This window comes from Perna viridis, chromosome 7 (assembly GCF_037379345.1).
Source record: "Perna viridis isolate PV_CMFRI_1.1 ecotype Kerala chromosome 7, ASM3737934v1, whole genome shotgun sequence".
NCBI classification, from domain to species: domain Eukaryota; kingdom Metazoa; phylum Mollusca; class Bivalvia; order Mytilida; family Mytilidae; genus Perna; species Perna viridis.
In genome coordinates this window covers 46,123,891-46,144,744 of record NC_142451.1, presented here as the reverse complement: position 1 = coordinate 46,144,744, position 20,854 = coordinate 46,123,891, and the positions used below count along the sequence as shown (strand labels likewise).

Here is a 20,854-nt window from a genome sequence, read left to right as displayed (position 1 = left end):
AAATATATTGGTTGTTTTTTTTAACTAGGGGAAAATCCTTAGCAACCAAGTTAAAACTTACGCCGCTCTTGTAAATAAGAACATAATAACAATTTTCATTAGTTTTCAATAGTTTCAAAGTATTAAGGAGGCTCGTCATTTCCACCCATTCCGCGATTGTTGTCTTAATATCATAATTTCCTGCAGATTTGTTTGAAAATAGTTTCTGACTCAATTGCCAAAGTCTGTTTGACACGACCGTTTTACAACATGCAATTATTAGAATAACCATTTGTTCAAATCAATCCTCTCGTTTTGGCATTTGCGCAAATGCTGTAGAAATTTCCTCGGAAGTTAATTGCATTTGATAGGTATCTATGATAAATATCTGTTGCAAAATTGATCTAAATAGACTTTTCAGCATCTTTGAATAAGAACGAATTAAGAGGGTAACAGAGTAAGTTACTTGCACTACTTTAAATATTACCCATGGACACGGGTCATGTATAAGTAGTAATTTTCTATTAAATGTTGGATTTAACTTCTGAATGTCTTAAGTACTAGTTCAAAATGAAATTATTTTAACTAATAGTTGAAAAAAGACCAGTACCTTCATCAATTGGATAAAGTAGCATATGTTTATTCAATGTGGGTATTACACGGTTGGCTAAAACGTTTTGACAATCTTTAAATAATTTACCTGTCTCATTTAATCTAGAGTACTCTTGATTTTGATTATGTAATGCCCCGTAAAAGTAAAAGGCAACATACTGCATAACACTACCTATGTTAATCGGCGTGCCAGCATGATATTCAAGCATATATGCATAACCGAAAAAAGAGATACTGCAGTGCGTTTTCCCCGAATCAATAAGCTCGTCTTAAGTAAATTTATGACTTTGCCTTTTTTATTATTACCTTTTATTCTTCATTTTCAAAGCATTTTACCGTTGACATAAAATCAGGATACGTACATAGTGTACATGTGTATGCATACAGCCTCATAATAAAATCGCTGGTGTAAGGTTTTCAAATAAACCATGTAGTTCCGATAAACACTTGTTTACGTATTCATTTAAAGATACATTCTATACGCATCATATGCACATATGAACTAAATTTTAACATGCATTACGTGTGCTTACATTAAATCACTTCTATTAAATATTATGAGTCATAATATAAAATGTCTACGCACTAAGTTTTTGGTTTCCTTTATTTAAAATCCCTCCATTCACATAGTACAAACAATTTTAAGATGGTCTTCTTATGATAAATTACCGAATACACACATTCTACATTCAATTTTATAAAGTAATCCTTATTTAAAACCAGTCCATGCACATTCTTTATGCAATGTTTCATTATTACAATATTCTTATAAAAACCTTATAATTATATCATGGTCACAATTAGATGATACATTTTCTTCCTTATTATCACATAACCAAATTTCATAATATTAGTTTTACCAAATTTCTTATTCTTATTCTTAAATTTCATATGTATAGCTACATTTTACACAGAGATTTATGCTAAATTTTCGTAAATACCTGAGATACCTACTAACTGTAAGGGGCTCATTTTCTAGTTACCATGATAACAGAAGACAGCAGCATTTTTTTATTTCATTTATATTTACGCTTACATATATGCTCAAGCATTTTTTGAAAACCTGTGAATCAATATTTATTGGGCAAATTTACACAAAATCCCTATGCCTTGTTTCATTTTTATTCATAATCATTGTGGTACGTATTTGTTTTCCATAACAAATGTCCAAATTTTAACAACTACTATGACCCCATCAAACATGGAACTACCTTTAACAAAGATACTACCCAAAGCTAGAGTTGTCAATGTGGTCTAATTTCAAGTTAGCATCTTCTGTCCAGAGATAATTTCAATATAAAGCTTAGAATTCATGTTGTTATCATGTTTTTTTTTTTTTTTTTTTTTTTTTTTTTTTTATATTTTAATGCACAATTTTCATTATTATTCCTTTGTTAAAAAAAAAAAAAAAACACACATCCTTATTTCGATGGCAAATAAAACTCTCAAATGAACATTGGCTCCCAACTTTTAGTCCATTATTTCGACTCACTTATTTTTATGGAGAGTTAAATTTATCATATAAAGTATAATAGATTCCTTTCTGGGGTTTGATTTCCCCGAATATAAATCAACAAATAACATTGTTTTTTTTTGTTCCTATAGAAGTCATAATATTTGTAGTGCGACTAAACAGGTTGGAATTGACACTACATAACATAATTCTACATAAAAATGTTAGAATGCTTTCGATAATTAAAAATATAGATCATTACAAACAGGTTACATCTTCCATTTTGTTTTAACGAAAGACGAAAGGATTATCCCCCTTCTTTGTATTCCAGTGTATCTATTACACCCTTTCATCACCTGCCCATGAAGTGTTCATATCACAACTCATACGTTATACCAGAGCTTGCCGTAACTATGGAGACTTTTTATATCGAGCTAGACTTCTTACAATTAGGTTTCTGAATTATTCAACATTTTCTTTCCTCTTTCATCTGTCCCGGACTAGACATTTTATGAGCAACTTGGCGGCGGCTTCTAGAAAAGCAGAGAACGCGTACCTAACCGATGAACCTGGTCCATGCTCCCAGTTTTTAGTGAAGTCAGAGTGGCTCATTTACTTTAGTCATTTTGTACATGTATGTATTATTTTAGTTACTTTATATTATTTGTTGTGTATGTCTGCTTTCCATGACTGGTCTTTGTCTCCTCTGGATTACATTCTTTTGATTCCTCTAGAATCGTGGTTCCCTTGATTACTCTTATTAATTTCCATGCAAAGAGCGCTTCATTGTCTGCATTACTAGTTCCATGTCCACAACTTTGAAAATTGACTTCAAATTTGTTTAGAATGTGTTCCTACCAAAAGTTGCAGTACTCGGATGTGGAATATGAAGAAGATTTCAGTGAACTTAAGTATCAGTCTCTTAAAACTCAGATAGGAAGAGATTTAAGCATGTCAAAAAACCAACCAAAGTCACTTCCCTTTACTGATTTCGTAACTTTAAAGAGAACTAAACAAGCCTTCTCATTTGGTTCTTGCGCTTTAGAGAACATATTATGTATAAAATTATACTTTGCAAGAGTAACCTTTCTTGATTCGGTTGGTTTTGGTTGATTTTAGTAGGAGGAGGAGAATTTGCATCGATTGTTTTCTGCACCATGAATCACTCCTACCATAGGTAATATCTAAATTCTACCTGTACTGGTAAATAAAGGAATATCTTTCTATATTTTTTCTCTGTCGCTAATCGAGACATATATTACTTTGTGAAATTTCTGAAGCAAAAATATGTATAAATATTATAAACTTATTCCTTAAGTTAATATTTTGATTGGCAACATGTATGTCGATAAATGTTTCAACAAACAATAACTATACCAAGATCACTAATTTTGCACCTGTGCATTTTTTCAAGACACTTATGAGGCATGTGGTCATTTATAATTTACTCTGATAGAAATTAACGCATGTTTTCATTTGATTTAAATTTCCTTTATATTGTTGATATAATGTTTTATTATTGAATGAAAAAAAATCTGCGATTTGTTCTTATGCTTTTTTCAGCTATTGTCTTGTCTTGGCTTTTTCACTGATTTTTTTTTGGCAACCTAACGCCTACACTTTCTCGTTGCCTTTCCCTTGTGTGTTTTTTCATGTCCAGAGCGAGTCATACACTTTCTGAAACAGCTTATTTCAAATTTCATGAGTCTGAACACCCATCCGACGTGATTACCTAGCCCAAACTGTTGTTCAGTATAGGTTATTCCACCAAAATTCTTCCGTATTTACCGTTTTTATGTATACTTCCTGTAGTGTGCTATGTCTGTTGGTTTTTTTGTTTTTTATTTGGTTTTGTTTGTTTTATTTTGTTTGTTTTTTTTTCTTAACACGTATAGACCTGTTTTTTTTCAAATTTGAGTATAAGATATTTTGTCTGGTCTTTGACATGTCCTATTTTCTAAATATGGAAAAAATTAGTCGGTGGTTGTTCCTATGATTCGATGATTGGAATATGAAAACATCTAAAAATACGTACTCGGTATCCATATCCCATCATGTTGCCACATAGTAGTAGGCCTACAAGTTTTGTTAAAATATATCTCTTTCATATTGTGTAACTGGTAGTACTTGAGGAACAAAACTGGTTTGGGTTCAAGATATGTGCTTTTTGTTTTTGTTTTTGTTTACACAGGGTGTACATATATGAAATTATGATTTTAGAATGCAATAATTGAAGTCACTTTGTTACCGCGAAATTCGCTTGTAATTTCAAATATACGGTATTAAATTCATATTTTAATATCAAGAACGAACTATAATTCTGCCGATACTTAAAAAGACCTTTTTAGAGAGTGTCCATGCAAAAAAAAAAGGCAGTTTCTGGCATATTACAAATTTTGTTTTCAAAAGATTTTCATCCCGTTTCATATCACAGATCATTCTTTTCTCAAATTGAATGTTGATTTTTAATTGACTGCAACGATTAAAGAGAAATAATTTACATAGAAAATATTAAAATTCATTGAAGAAGGGAGATGACTCCTTATTTTGGACAAAAGTTGGTTTCTTTGTTAGAGAACTTTTAAATCTTTATTTTTCTAATGTCGATTTAAAGAAAAAACTTTATATTAATTGAAATACATTAGATATAACAATATATTGAAACCAAGAAATTAGAGGGGTTAAATTTAGGCCGAGCCACCCATATCATAAGATTTGCCTCATTTTACATGATCTGTCTATTATATTGAACACTATTTATAAAAAGGATAAATATATAATCAAAAAGATAGAAGATGAACTTGATGATCTTGAAAGCACAAATAATTAATAATAAGAATGTATAGAAAACAGGATAATTATTCTAGAACAGGAATTACAACAATACTATGAAAAAAAGACAGAATTAAGGGGCTATAATGAGGGCAAAAGCAAAATTGTAATAAGATGCTAAGAAAAATACATTACATTTTTTTTATTATTCTGAAAAAACAAAATTTCCAGAAATTAATAAATGATAAAGGGAACTGTGGACTGACTTCAAACAAGTACTACAAGAGAAAAAAATCTTTTATTGTTCACTTCATGTTTCAAATAAGGTACAACATCACAACATGGAAGATTTTGTTTCTTTGATGTAATATTGAGAACTTGATAATAGGGGAAGTCCTGTATGTGAAGGTCCTCTAACTAGGGATGAATGTATATTAGCTATTAAAACTTAAATATGGGAACATTCCTTGGACAGATGGTCTCCCGTTGAATTCTATAGACCAATGCAGGCCCAGGTGTCATAAGAATAGGCCTGTAACAGCGCTAAGCTTGTCGTAAAAGGCGACTAAATAATGCTCAGAATCTTAGCCGGGGGCTAGGGCGCTCTGCCCACAGAGCAACTGGGTTGTGTGCCCCAGGTGGGTATCCCTGGCGTGTTACATGCTGGGGTTGTCAGGCTATAATACGGAAAACCTGATCGCAAACCATAGTGGTGCACCGTGTTGGGAAAGATGCCACGTTCCTCGCACGCTAAAAAAACCCTACTGTGGTGTTCTCTCGGAGTAGAAACCATGGGCTCCGCCACAGGAGGCTAAATTGCCCGACCCTTCCCACCTCTCCCTATTTCCAGTGGCAATCAAAATTGCTCGACCCCATTGTCCTTGTGTCCCGTCCCATTTTTTATTTTACCATCATTTCATATTCATTTTACTATCTGCTTCATGTTCATCGCCTGAATATAGCAGAAATATTGCTGCTCGGGCGTTAAACCCCAACCAACAAACAAACAAACAAACTGAATTCTATGAAATATAGATGTGATCGACTCAGTTTTAGACTCATATCAACATATCTATGACCATAATGCAATAATAATTTTAGTTATAATTTCATTGAAATACACTAAAAAATGAGCAAAAACCTTTTTTCTCACATTTTATTGAAACTTTCTGAGCAAATGCGGAGATGCATGCAGAGATCAAATAATGGTATTCTCAAACAGAAAAAGCATCCCTAAATGAAATTAAATCATCAGGTCGGTTGGTTTTTGACATCCATGTTTCTGATATTTCCCATTCTTGCGTTTTACAAAAACTCGTGCCTATAACAAGTTTCCTTCTTTTTATTTTTGAAAGTTAAATTTTGTATATTTTCTCACGATAGATTCGTAATCCTTCATTTCCTTGTTACAAGACCCACTATATTTCACACCATATCGTTCAAATATCAAAGGAGATTTTGAATCTGTTCTATCTGTAAGTTCTACCCTAACAGCATTCTTTGATGCAATAGCAGGATCCTCTTTGAAGTAGTTATATGGTAGGAGAAAACAACTAGAATCCATTGCAGGTGAGGTCGTGATTGGCAAATCCTCAGTGTGTGGAATATGATACTGCCCTAAAGTTATCCATGCTACCAGATCCTATACAAATAAAAACGTGTAAAACGATCCATCGTAAAAAGAAAGGATTAAATTGAAACCAAAGTCAATAATCATTTGGAATAACATTAAATCCCCAGACATCAGACTAAATCAAAGTAGGCGGAGACAGAAACTACAATCAACAAAGAGGGAGAAATCGACAAGATAAGAATGTTAGGCACACATTCCTCAGAACAAGGGCTTCAACCAGGATCCTTTATAGTATACATATGATTCGATACTGTACTTTGATTTTGATAACTTTTCTGTTAGAACGGTCAAAATCAAAGGTACATCTATTTTTAATTTATTAGTGATATGATTGCAATTTTAATAATTTCGAAACTCTTCCAATAGGAGCCTAGCGGATCTAGTGTGAAATTAAAAAATGACACGTTTTGTTTTAAAGGGCATAATTCCAAAGTTCATTTCATTTCACTTATTTCAATTAATGACTGATTTTGATGGTCTTCAAATCCCAAATTGCATTTATTTTTTTCACTTGCAGATTACTTAGAGTATCAAATTTTACGTCATACATATTTCAAATATTTGTTTTTGTTTTTTGTTTTTGTTTTTGTTTTTGTTTGGTGTAGTGATTTGTATATACTTACTTCGTCTACTATAGAATTGTCGTTATCAATATAACCTTGAAAATTTGTCACAGGGTTTTCTTGGTCATATGTTGAATAAATTGAATTACTGGTACGTTCGCTGTTGTTGTGTTTGGTTATAGCAACCTGGTATCTAGCCCAGCTTACCATGGGTTCATTTCCGGATCCCTTCGGAAGAAGTTGTTTTGTCATTCCTCTATTTACAATACGGTACCCTTTGGCGTTTCCATAACCATCTTTTTCGTGTTCGTTATACATAATAAGGTACTTCGGAGCTTCGAAATTAAAGTTATATGCAGCATCCAACTCAGTTTGTTTTTCAGATCTAGAGAATTTGGTTTGAGTAATGGTTGCTGACCCCTTAGACAAAGGATTTGATATTTCTTCAGTTTCAATATCAAGTGTCGCGAAACGATTTGACATTCCTTTCACATCTAAATCAACCTTAAAATGAAATAAGTGTTGATGAATAGTAGCAGCGTAGTTATCGTTCAATTCAAAACTATATGGTTTTTGATGTGGTGTAAAAAATGACGATTTAACATATCCTGTTGATGTAACTTTAACCTCTAAAGCACCAGTTTGGTAGAATAAGAAATCAACAATGTAATCATAGTTAACAACTGTGTGTATTGTTCTTAAGTTTAACACCACATTTTCCATGCCTTCATAAAATAGGCCATCGATATAGCGATAGGAATGGTGACGTCGAAGTGGGGCTCCCGTATTGAATTCAAATAAACAGAAAGAGGAGGGTGTGGTTACCGGTTCTTTGTTTCCGATATCGAAAGTTGCAGGAAGGAATGTCGCATCTGATGGACAATCAATACCAGGAAAAAGAAAATGTGACGTTGTGCCAATTGATGATAAACTATCTAGATAGTGCGCAAATAAATCATTAGGTCTATCTCCTGAATATAACACAGCAATCTCTTGCATACCTATTTCATATGCAATGCGTTCATCCTTAAATCTAACGTCATAAATTTGAGCTCCATGCACAGCGTCCATTCTGAAATGAAATTTCCAAAACATATATTCCACATAGCGTCCTTTAACATTGTATCGTTTTCCATCCGGAGATATTTGCCTCGGATTCTGAAGAGGAGTGTCCATTGGGGGTATACCTCGCTGAGTTAAAACGGAAAATAGATCAGAACTATAATCTGGATATTGAATCTTGGGGAGTGATGTTTTACTGACATTATAGAAAGCTATTATATCATCGAAGCTTGAAAAATATTGTCTATAAAAATGCATCAATGGAATTGTAAACTTTCTAAATTCGATCTTAACAAAAACAGTGAAATATAGAGGATGTTGCATTACATATTCCACCTTGTGAAACAAGGTCAATATAATTGTTCTATTATCACCAATATTGCCAGTAAAAGCTGGTGTCAATGGAATGGCGTGCCGAAAAGTAAGACATTTGTCGGTGCAATTGTTTAATCTCCCTCCAAAAAGTTCTTGGAACATGATACCAAGATGTGTATCAATTTCGTGAACTGCAAAATTAAATGCTTCTTCCAACTCTCCAGCACCATATGGTACTCTATATTTCATTGGTATCCTCTTCGGTCGAAATTCAACTGGCCTATACTTTGTAGGGTTCGGTAACGGCCCAACGACGATTTCTTCTATAAATGGGGGATTCTTATTCCCCCTATACACAACAACATGAGCCTCTCTATCAGGTTGTTTACCACCGTTGTCAAGATGATCTAGGACGTTCTCCTTTTTCGGCATATACAGATCGCTCATATAGATAAAACTTTCGTTTATATTATAATTCCCCATATCTACGAGGTTTAGTTCTGCTCTACCATGTAGAAATATTCTCACTGATCGTATTTCTTTTACGGTTAAAGGTGCAAAGACTGAGGGGTCATTAGATAACGATAAATTTATTAAACCGTATTTCCTTCCTAATGGATTTTTACTTTCGCCTTCGTGCGTTGTCAACACTATTATAAGTGCTATAGTCAAACAAATGGATAATATCATGAAAAATATTGTGATCAGGACTAATGGCCTTCCACCACAAATCTGGTGATGTTTGCCTAAAAGATAAAACAAAAACGGCGATACAGCTTCAGATAACAAATGCAGCTTTCCTATCTAAGCAGGTCAAGATTATGCTAAAATGTTATACAGATGTTATGGCGTGACAATCGATAAATTGATTTTAATCTTTTTAATAGCACTGCATCAGGTTAAAATTATTGTTTTCTTAGTCCGAGCGTTTTTCTTTGTTTTCTGAAATGTTGTGATGTTTGAAAGACGATAAAAGAACACTGAATTTACAAGGCACTTCCATACATAAATTGATTACTACATATTGGCTCGATATGCATATAGTTGTGGGGTCTTGGCTTGATACGGCATGTGGTATAGATTGTGATATGTCATGCTTATTATATCGTTCGTCTTAACTAAAAACCTATACGAGTCGGGGTACATGTCTGGTAGGTGATATTGGACCCAAGGGGTAAGATATAGGGTTAACGATATAATTATAAATCATTCAATAGCATTTTTCTTATCATACGCTTATCATCCCTATGTTAAGAAATCAACCCACGAGCCTCTGTGTTTTATTATGTTAACCGTGGCCTGATAAAGGATCTGATATAACAAATGGCAATTTATGTTATTTCTTATCATATACTAACTACAAATAACTTGTTTTAAATGCTCTTACAAAAACATTATGTGTCTAATGATGCTCTAATACAAGAATTTTCCACTATACATTTTAAAGTTTAACAGAAACAAACAAAAACAAACAAACAAAATAAAATGAAATGGTTATCTGGACCAATTAAATGTTTTTTTCTCGAGTGAACTGACTATATGCCCCGTTTGCCCATCCTTTATGAAACGAAAATTTCGACAGCCGGTCATTACGAAATTACAGCCATGCATTACGAATTTCAAAACAGGGCATCAATACCATTATGGGCTAAATCAAAATGACGTACATTTCTTGAAATAAGTGACAACTTCAATTAAGAGTGGCCTAATAATTCAATGAACTAGATTAATTAGATAAGGATATTTAAAGTTGCTAAAAGATGGTACTGGGACTAAGTATATTGAAGTATATATTAACATTGTTTAATCTTGAGCTTTAAATTCACGATTTGAGAAAAGGGGGTTATTGGAAAAGGCAACAAAAATTAAACATACCCGGGTCATATACTAGGACAGTATCAATAAACCTAAGAACGATGACGGAAACAACCTAAATATTCCGTAAATTATGGATATCTGAAAAGTCATGGATTTTGAGATGTCGGGTATCGGGCGACTGGTCAAATAAGATTAATTAGCTCTTGAATATTCATTTTTGGTTATCGCAATTTCTCCTTATGAATTATTAGATATCTTAATCTTGTGCTTGTTGACATAGGGATGAAACAATCACTTATAATGCATATACAAAATTAAATATTTAGATCTAAATGTATGATATAAGTTGTTATCAAAAGTCACATTACACGGCTGATTCTTTATATTTTGTTACTAATTATAATATAATGACAGTTAATCGGGGGTGTTATTACATTTTATACGTGTATGATAAAACTCATCTATCATAAACATACATATGCATTGATCTAAATGTTTGATATGGATAGGTAACACGTAATAATTTTGATTATGACAGCTATCAGATTAAGTTAGACTGAAAACAAAACAGTAAGATTAAAAAACACAAAATCAACAAAACCAACATAGCATTATCTTCTTTGGTTAAAATTGCGTTTTTTTTCACTGAGCATGCTGATTTTAATCAATTAATTTTAAAACTGGTCCAAAGGTATGGCAGACAATTAAAATTAATGTATAATTGAAGAAAAAAGGAAAAATAAATAAATAAATATTACCTGCATTTGAAGTTGCACTGTATAGAACTGCACTTCTATTATCTTTGCCTTGATCGCCATCTTCCTCATGAATTTCGTCCATTGTAATGCGTTGACTGTATATTTTTCTCTACAAGATATGGTGTTATAACTAGTATGTAACAAAATATTTTAAGCTGAATACCATATCAGCGTTTGTGTACTGTCCAATGTTTTCTACAAATAATACTTGGAATATTATATCTATTCAGAATGGTCCTTATATGTATGTTTGCATATTATCAGATATTGCCAAAAATATCGATGAATGAAAGATAGAAGAAATACATCAACGAGGTATCTAAAGTTCAAGACGAAACGTGATAACAGGAAATAAAACTAATTGCATACACAATGTAGACAAGAGAACAAATGAAAATAACAAATATTAAACTGAAGATATCAAAATAAAAACTGTGAGCAAAAGACGCCAGCTGCTGAATAATGCGTATAATCAGAAATGAAAATTAGTATTATATATGCACTTTACGGCTTAACAGTAATAAATAACAGTACAGTGGTTAGTCATTTCTTATCTTGGATTGCATTCTTTTGATTGCCGCTATAACCTTGGTTCACTTGATAACTCTTATCCATGCAGTCCTGTAGTAGCCGACCATGATCTTTGATTAAGTCTTTATAATGGGATGTTTAATCGGAATGATTAATTCTATTGTGTTATTAAGAATTAACCAACTAATTATAATATTGATTATTTGGATTTTCCAGATTAATTACCATTTTCAAGTAAATTTGAAATTTTGTGATCGACGGATTGAAAATTCAGACAGCCATTGACGTCAAATAAATAAAACGTCAAAGAGCAAATCTTAAGTATTGACAGGAGAATGTCTGAGGTTAAAAATACGTGTGAAATAAAGAACTTTAATACACATGGAACATTCGATACTTAACTGTTATTTACAAAATACTGAATCATGATAACGATTTTTTAATATATGTAATTACTGCATTTTTCTGATGGGCACAGCTATTTTTGGTGGACATGAATTTGATAGTGTCAATTATATCGGCATAAAGTAAGATGAAAATCCCAGTTGATCCCAAAACTAGAGGTTCAAATTATACGCTACTAAAACGTCCTTTTCACTATCGGATAAATACGAGTACACTTTTTGTGAACATTGTGTGAAATACGAAATGTTGGTTTCAATTACGAGGAAAAGTGACTTCGGTTGATAGTATCATTTATCATAATTATTTATTAATGTAAGACGTGCAATTATTGCTGATACTGTGTACTTACCGCGGGAATGACCTTAACACTGTTGAGGTTTGTAATAAAAACAGTTAAGACCCCAGGCAGCCAGATCTTGTTATGTTATTATTTAGCACGCCTAAATCTGGGAATGTGTACGTGAGAAAAGTTATTTACATTTTTGTAATCTTACATATATGAGGTTGAAGTGTGTTTGTGTGTATTTTAAGGTTTTTTTTAATGAGATATATATATTTCGATGAAGGCAATTTACACAGTGATAGTATGGTTTAAGTTGCTAAATAAAACTACATCATGTATATAGCATATGTATTAATCGATGAAAATAACTAATGGTTTATATATGAATCTAGGGGAGCACGACGAATATGGTAATTAGTTGAATGGTGGCAGACACTGTAACATTTACCCTAGATATTTACTTCGTAATTAAAGTTGCATCTTTATTATATTGAAAGTCCGAGGTAGTTGATATAAACACGAGAGGCGAAAGTGTAAATTGGTATCCATTTACTCATTTCGTCGTATGTATATATTGCCAGAAATAATAAAGCATTCTCGAAAAGCTGTTTTATAATATTACGAAATATGTTTGTCGCTTTGTTAATCCGACTTTGTAAGAATTTCATGCAATATTTATGAAAAGTGTTGGTAATTTCTTTTTAAACACCTATAAATAACACCCTTGTATATAAACTCAAAGTAAAAATTGGGTTTGTAAAATGTAAATTCCCACCAGTTTGCTAAGTTAACTTCAGTTGCTGTTTGATCACGTTAAATTACAATTTTAATTTGGCAAATGTTTATCAGGTCTTTAATGTCATTCCGTCATTCGTTCATTTGCGATTTCGTATAGATCATATTCCGGGTATTGTTTTAGCTCGAACGAAAACATTTTTGTTTTTATTTTTTTTGTTTTTGTTTTGTTTTGTTTTGATTTTGATTTTGTTTGTTTTTGTTTTTTGTTTTTGTTTTTGTTTTTTTTTGTTTTGCCCTTGTTGATATCCTATATTTTCATAGCCACTTCGGTATTTTTTATTAACCTTTCCTGTGCTTAATATTACAGCTTTTACTTAAGATTTTGTGGTCGGGTACGGTGGCTTATTATATATATTTTTTTTCTCGTCTTAGTATTTCTTTTACTTTTGTTATATATATTTTTTTAATGGTATATATTTTGCTTTCTATTAGGTATCATTTATTTTGTTTTGAATCTTTGTTTGTGTTTCTTCAATATTTTGCTCCAAATTCCTGTGTTTTGTCCTTAAAGTTATACCATAACTTCAACACAACCGCTTCATCAAACGCATTTGAAAATCAAGGGCAAAGTCAATTGGATAGAGGATATATATATATATATATAAAACAATAACTACCCACATAATCTAAATAAACGAACAATTATGTAGAATAATTAGGTATAGTTTGCATATAACAAAGAACATTTAGCCTATTTTCTTCCTATTTGTTCTTTTAAAAGAACCGAAAATCTTACTCACTAGTGCATGAATTTATATAATTATAATTATGCAAAGCTGATATTGCACGTAACACTAATGCTCACTATATTTTTATTATTATTATCTGCTGCAGAGGTGTATATTTTCATGATAATTAGTTGTAACTCCACATGTATGTTGATTTAGTCATTGTACCGTCATTCTTATATCCAGAAGTTTATCTTCATCATGATTTTAGGTAGTTGCTGTAGGAAAGGCGACACAGTGCAATATCATGTTCTCCTTTTAGGATTTTGTTTTAAGCAGTTGTCTTTTTTTTAATTATTTATTGGAAATTGGTACCAAATTGGCGTTAAATTAGTATTTAATTTAGATTAGTTGCCTAAGATATGATAATAAAAACTGTTGGTGTAAAGTTGGTGTTGAACAGTATATAATAAGGGATTTGACTTTTCGTTTTAAGGGCGATAAGCGGTTGGCTATTTGATCTTTAGGAATATATGGTTGCAGACTGAATGTAAGATTGGAATTTATTGTATGTGGTTAAGGGATGTGTTTTTGAAGATGAGTGAAAGTTATTGTTGATGATGTTTCTTTGACGTTTTGATGTATACTTGTCTTAATAGGAAGTATTGTTAATCCGGATAATATGTTCCAAGGTTCCGGACGATGGTCCGAGGTAATTTATTTATGTTAGTTACCTTGCCTAACAGGAAGTTATCGTGACAGAGGTCCGATGCTATAGATTGTATATTGTTGATAATAGTATAACTTGCCTCAACAGTAAGTTATTATTATATGGAGAATTCCTCGGTTGTTGTTTTCTGTTATGTTTTTTTTTTCCCTGTGCCATCTGGATCCAACCGGTTTCAATTAAAGAATCTGAGAAATTTTGGAGCTCAATTAGTTTGATTGCACCGTATATTTGAATTTGCGTAATTTTCTGGTGTCAAAAATAACTTTTCATCCTGTGTATTTTCTGTTTAATCGTTATAAACTAAAGATTAGCAACAATTCTCTTTATTTTGTGACCCGCCTTGAATTGTAAGCAACTTGGCTTCTGTCGTTAAAATAAACCACCATGACCTTTGTACATACTCGGCCGAAACGGCATTACAATCATTAATGCGTTCAAATCGCATTGCGCGCTCAGTTGAAGATTGTGGTCTTATAGATACGTGTAGTAGATTAAACACGAATTTAAAGGACGTTTTATTTATTATTCACCATCGAAATGCTACTTAAGCATTTTATAATTACATATTGATATTGAAGATCTAATACATCTTTAGACCAAAGCTTAACCTAAAACCAAAGACAAACCATGCCAAAATAGTGGTATTAGCTTGTTTTTCAGATGAAGAGACAATTTATTTTATCATTATAATATATATTTATATATCAGAGATTCAACCACCTGACCATATAACATCATTTAGAATTAAATCATTTCTAATGTAGTTGATGAATTTTATAAAGTTTTACAAGACAGCTAGTGTTTACTTCAGAACTGTGATGGTAAACGTATCTCATTAACATCAAATGTAAATAGGTGTAACTTATATAAATACTGTAATTAAGTGGAAGAATGATATTTCAAAAACATCAAAATAAAGACATTAATAGACATAAAAATGACAAACATTATGAAGAAACAAAACAAAAATACACAGAAAATAATACAAATCATAACTTGGGCCTGAAGGGTTGACCCTTGGCCACGATACAGGAATGCTAGTAATAAAAGCTCCCCTTTTTAAATGTTGTTGTAAAACCCGGCATGTCAGAGGAAAAGACTTTTAAGAAGTAACATTAAGACTAGCGAAAAAACGTCGAAGAAGGGCAATATAATAACTCAAACATAGCTTCATAGATTAACGCGAAAATTTGACCACAGATAGATCTCATCGCCGTGTCGTTTCGGTTGGACATATGAGAGAAATAGCCTTAACCGTTCATTTCTTTTTATTGTGAATCAAGATTAGCTGGTGAATAGCAGTGGCATTATACATTTTTATGCTAAATACAGGAAATACTATCAGAATTTTAAGAAAGTGGGAAATTTGGGGAAAGAGAAATAATTACAAAACGTTATTTAATTTTTTTTTCACATCATATGTTTCATTTTAGTAGGTACAACCTATAATTTAATGGTTCCATTATGTATCATGTTTTATGTAATCATATTTTGATAGATTACTAATTGCGATATCCATATAAGCCCTTGTATCAAGACCGAAAACTCTACCTGAGGGCTGACATCGGTCGAGGGTTGTTTCAAGGGGAAATATGGGGACGATGCAATGTCATAATCGTTTTATCACATATTTGACTCATTATAAAACTAACCCTAGATGACTAATCCAGGTTATATTAAGCTGTTATTCCTTCATTTGTGAGGAAATTATTTGATTTTTAATCAGAACGTTACTTTCTTGTCAAAGATGTAACAACCGACGACGGACTGATATCGATGACGATGCCATCGATGACATGTCAATAACCAGTTATCAACCCGAAGCTGAAATCAGCTTGCAGTTTCCGGTGATTTTAAGGGGAAGGAAATGTTCATATCACCGCAAAATATGTGTTTATTTATATAGTTTTGAACTGTATGCGAGTTAATAATAGTCTCTGTGTTATCATTGAAATTAAAACATCCAATCAAAATGTTTTTCATGTGCCTTATCAATAATTGTTAGCACTAAATTCACCCCTGTTTATATTAGAGAATAACCGGCTATTAATTCTTATTAGTTAAAATATGGTCATGTAGTATTCATTAATGTGCGTTAAAATGTTAAGAGGGCATTATTATGTGATAATTCCCAGGTCATTATCACGCGATAACGCCCTCTTCAGATTATTCCATGAAACAAACACAATAGTTGTTTATGTAGGGCATTATCGAGAAATATACTGCCCTTGGAAAGTGATATTTCCTTCACCATTGACAGGACATTATCAACGATTCAGGCAATATGACTGTCCCGTGGAAAGTCAATTTACCATGATAATACCCTCTATATAAGCAACTATTGTTAAATTATAAACCTTATATGACCGGACTTCTAAAAGTCTTAAAGCGTGTACAAAAATACAAATCTAATGCACTTATCTAATACCTGACCGTCAATCAAAAGGAAAAGAGTAATTAGTGTCATTTTATTTTATTCTGTATTTGATATCTTCCAACTTGGTCTAAGAATCACCGGTTTTTTCCATGATTTGCTGTCGTCTAGGAATGCAAAAACATTCATACATTGCCAACATTATCTAAGACCAATATTAAAGAACCCTACGACCTCCTTATTTTTGGAAGAGTATTTCTGTCGGATTACTCTAGTTTAAATCACAAATTCTCTTCTGAAGGAATCAAACTCACACAAGGAATGAAATACAATAATTCTGAAATTATCATGAATGGTTAAAAATACGATATTCCATATTGGCATCGTTTGTGGCTAGCAAAATTGTTTAAAATTGTATTGTAATGTCAAACTTGAATATATTATTATTCTATAAATTTGTGTCTTTAATCCACTGTTGACTAGAATGTAGGTTTTGCGAGCTACTTTACGTAACTTCACTGTATTTTCTCAGACATCATATTCCCTTTGGGGTGAGATGTATCCGTATCCACTAAAGGCTTGTCTTGCCTTTTCTAGTTTTCTGAAACAAAAGTTAAATTTATTATATAAACACATTTCAATATCGTGCAACAAAATTCATTACATTTACTTTAGTATTAGCTTTTAGAGATCTATTTAAAAAAACAATAGCTTCCAATGTGTGATCTTAAGATTACATTTTACAAATTTATTTTACATGTTTAGGGTGTGAAAGCACATGTAAGACCAACCTTTATCAAATATAATAGCCAAGAAAGAAGCATATTGAAACTAATTATTGAGGTAGTGTTATACAGAACATTTCTCGGGACAGTTGAACAAAGGTAATACATGTGTGCTACATGTCTTATGCATTCCTGTACCAATGAGCGGGAAATGTGTCACACACAAATAAAGACATCTCCGTTATAGCCACTTTATTTGTATACAAGAACAGCCAACTAAAAGTTGCAGGAGATAATTCTCATGTTTAATTCATTTTCTCTTCTTTTTTTTTCTCTTATTCATTTTAAAATATTAAGTAAAAAATATCACTTGTTTTATGATTATACCTATTCTAAATAAAGCTACCTAACCGAATAATCCTAACTGTGTTTTAATAAGAATTTCCTCATTTTATTTCCCTTCTTCCAATGGTGTTTTAAAGCCTTCTTTCTTTTTATTATTCTTCATCTTTCTTTATTGCTTGATAATTAAATTTCAATTCTGTTTTAATTCTAATATTAAAGGCGTTTGACATAAAAGCTAAGCAAACTGGTGATTCTTATCTACGCATCTATGCTATTTCAATTCTACAATGTGTCAAAAGGGTACATTTGAATATTCTGCAATACAAAAGAGACTAAAGCCATTGCGTTATCAAATCTACAAAGCCCATGTCACTTACCATGCGAAAAAAAGCACGTAGATATCTAAGCAGAAGCAAGCTTATTTTGTCTAGATAGATGTCTCCGTCCTAACCTTTTCCGGTGCATCACAATTATGGTGACTCCTATGATAATAATTGCAGGAACCCCAACCGTGACGGCTACTGCCGCTGGCCAATAACGGTCATCCTCTTTGTCACCAAGTCTCCGTAATTTTATCCTCTTTGAACTTATAAAAATTTCGCTCCCATTAACATTTTTCTTATTTGAATCAAGTGAATGTAATTCGTCAATTGAAAATCCACTATTCGTGTTAACTGAAGTTACCATTACTTTATCAATTTGGATTTGCTGAGTTGTCGAAATTGCACTGTCTGCTGTAACTGGGTTTGTGCTTTTTACTGTTGATGATTTAATCAATTGTTTTGTAAATGATTTTGACACCCTTTCATCTTTAGTCGGCCTTGTAGATATATGCATCATATCAGTACTGATTTTCCTTTGTGTTGTATTGTGAATTGTATTCTTACTTTTAGTTGATTTCACATTATTTTGTCGAACAGATTCAGCAGTCGTAAGTGTCGTATTTGTACTTCTTGCAATGTTTTCTGTTGAGATTCTAGCATCCTTGGTAGCTGATATTTTGTCGTACATATATGCAGGAGTATTGATAGTTTTTGTGGTCGCAGTTCTTTGAAAGGTTTCTTTTGTTTTAATTTGTATACCAGGATTGGAGGTAACAACTGTATTACCAGATTTTACAGTTGTTGAATAAACTAACGTTGATATTTTTTCCATGTCTGGCGTATACATAGAGGTCATCTGTGTTGAACTCTCGTCGCTTGGAATCAGTGGTTGGTTAGTTATCATTTTGTTAGTTTTATTATAACCTACTGTATCGTTAGAAATATTGTTATATAAATTTGTTACGGACGAAATTCCATTCGTTTTGTTCTTTTCGGGAATCATCTGATTGTTGTTGGAAATTCCTCCACTATCCTGTGTCGTAAAATGTTGAAAATTTGTCGTCGGGTTTTGTCTTTCTACTATTGATAAATTTGCCGGCGGTGATATTTTTGATACAGTTGCCGTTGATAAAGTCAGCAGATCAGACTGATTAACTGTTATGTTTGCTTTCTGTTCATTGTCTTTTGAATTATTTAAGTCAGTGGTAAAGGCGTAGGTAGCACTATTAAATTCTACATCAGTTTCATTGATTGAATTGTCTGTATAACTTTCATTTGCAGACAATTGGTTTGAAAAGGTAGTATTAGATCCATTTTTTGAACTATAAGTTACAGTTTCATTTACAACGACTTCATACCGTTCGCTTGGATATGTATATAATTTTTCTGTCGCCATGCAACGATCCTGAAAATAGTTTATGAGACTGCATCATAATGCAATTTTTTACTTCAGACATTGCCCATTTCAGCTGTTTGATGTTTAATTTAATATTCTACACTTAATGATTTGTTTGTGTTGTTTATTATGCTTTTAATTGCTTGTTTATTTTTATTTTTAATCTTTGTTCTGAAATTCGTAATAAAAATGATACAATTGTCTATTTCAAAAACGAAAACTGAAATAACTTAATTACTTTATTGATAACAATGTTTGTTGTTTGTATTTCATGAAAGGAGAAGGGGAGATAAATGGTCTTATTGACCAAATGTTCAACTGAAAGTTAGTCATAAAGTGTTGAATAATTTGGTTGTGAATTTGGAGACTTGAATTCATCACAAATGAGAGAACATCAAGAATTCTGATAATTCTCGCATTAAAATGACAGCAATAATTGCTTGAAGTTTAACAATATGCGGATATTCTGTCAAATATTGTATTTTTTTCACGTTCTGGTCATATTCTTGGCAAGGAAATGGCGTCCACACCGAAAAACAAATGTTATATTTAGTTAATACATTCATTATTATTATTATTAGTTTATAATATGTGAAAATATTTAGTTGTTTCTTGGGTGTGGACATAGTTTTCTGTGTGTAAATATGTTCTAAAAAACAACAAATTTACACTTCTCAGTAGTGTTTTGCTAAATGACGTAAAATAATGGCATCATTATGACGGCATTACTTTGATCATTTGAACATAGCCACATATAATAATTTGTCCTTATATTTATGCATTTTCTATGTTATGACGAACTTTTGTGTTATTACAAATAATGTGTTTTTTGCATTTGTTTCTTTGTTTTTTTGTATGTTTTGTTTGTTGTTGTTGTTGTTTTTTTTGGCAGTTTCGAATTGTGTGTTGTAGATCCTAAAATTAAAGCAACATAAACTAAAAACAGCTTACCTTAGTAAAAATCATGATAATTAAAATCGTCAATTCCATAATATATCTCCAAACAAAGAAAATATCCATTATCGCCACAAAAAACAAAAGTCTCCAAAAATTAGACAAATATCTACTCGAAACGAAAGCTTTGAATTAACTGAAGCAAGTAAAGGTATAAACAACATTAAAATGTATTAAGATACGGGAGAGGAGGGTACGGAAGCCGATTTATCAGTAATTCCTACATCTCCTAAATACGGGTATTTGGTATACATGTAGTTTTCCTGTCACACCTGCTCATTTCGTTAGTATCGGTGTAATCTGCATATTAATCGTGATTGCAAGACTCCAGTGTTTGTATATGGGGATGATGATACG

The 20,854-nt window shown here is 32.0% G+C and overlaps 2 protein-coding genes across 3 annotated transcripts; both read right to left on the bottom strand.

Annotated features, from left to right (window-relative positions):
• Nucleotides 1–5,095: 5,095 nt before the first annotated feature.
• LOC148612953 (putative amine oxidase [copper-containing]) lies at nucleotides 5,096–12,393 on the bottom strand. Its single transcript, XM_088594887.1, has 4 exons — nucleotides 12,251–12,393; nucleotides 10,966–11,074; nucleotides 7,073–9,135; nucleotides 5,096–6,458 (listed from the first exon to the last, which is right to left on the bottom strand). Exons 2-4 carry the CDS (start codon nucleotides 11,045–11,047, stop codon nucleotides 6,159–6,161), a joined length of 2,445 nt encoding a protein of 814 aa, XP_088451013.1. The 5' UTR covers nucleotides 11,048–11,074; nucleotides 12,251–12,393; the 3' UTR covers nucleotides 5,096–6,158.
• A 2,272-nt stretch (nucleotides 12,394–14,665) lies between these two features.
• On the bottom strand, nucleotides 14,666–20,739 carry LOC148612952 (uncharacterized). Of its 2 annotated transcripts, none has more exons than XM_088594886.1 (3): nucleotides 20,495–20,739; nucleotides 18,202–19,552; nucleotides 14,666–17,355 (listed from the first exon to the last, which is right to left on the bottom strand). In XM_088594886.1, the coding sequence occupies exons 1-2, from the start codon at nucleotides 20,561–20,563 to the stop codon at nucleotides 18,227–18,229; spliced, it is 1,395 nt and encodes a 464-aa protein (XP_088451012.1). In that variant the 5' UTR covers nucleotides 20,564–20,739; the 3' UTR covers nucleotides 14,666–17,355; nucleotides 18,202–18,226. The 2 variants fall into 2 exon arrangements, with proteins under 2 accessions (XP_088451012.1, XP_088451011.1); XM_088594885.1 differs by having other exon boundaries at nucleotides 18,276–19,552.
• Nucleotides 20,740–20,854: the final 115 nt, after the last annotated feature.

Excerpts from the sequence above, each read along its gene's own strand:
- LOC148612953 (XM_088594887.1), bottom strand. The coding sequence starts at position 11,047 with ATGGACGAAATTCATGAGGAAGATGGCGATCAAGGCAAAGATAATAGA. Across the intron at positions 9,136-10,965 it reads CAGTGCAACTTCAAATGCAG|GCAAACATCACCAGATTTGT; the intron begins GTAATATTTATT and ends TTTATCTTTTAG. Across the intron at positions 6,459-7,072 it reads ACAATTCTATAGTAGACGAA|GATCTGGTAGCATGGATAAC; the intron begins GTAAGTATATAC and ends TTATTTGTATAG.
- LOC148612952 (XM_088594885.1), bottom strand. The coding sequence starts at position 20,563 with ATGGATATTTTCTTTGTTTGGAGATATATTATGGAATTGACGATTTTA. Across the intron at positions 19,553-20,494 it reads TTATCATGATTTTTACTAAG|GATCGTTGCATGGCGACAGA; the intron begins GTAAGCTGTTTT and ends AACTATTTTCAG. Across the intron at positions 17,356-18,275 it reads ATTGTGATGCACCGGAAAAG|AAAACTAGAAAAGGCAAGAC; the intron begins GTTAGGACGGAG and ends CTTTTGTTTCAG.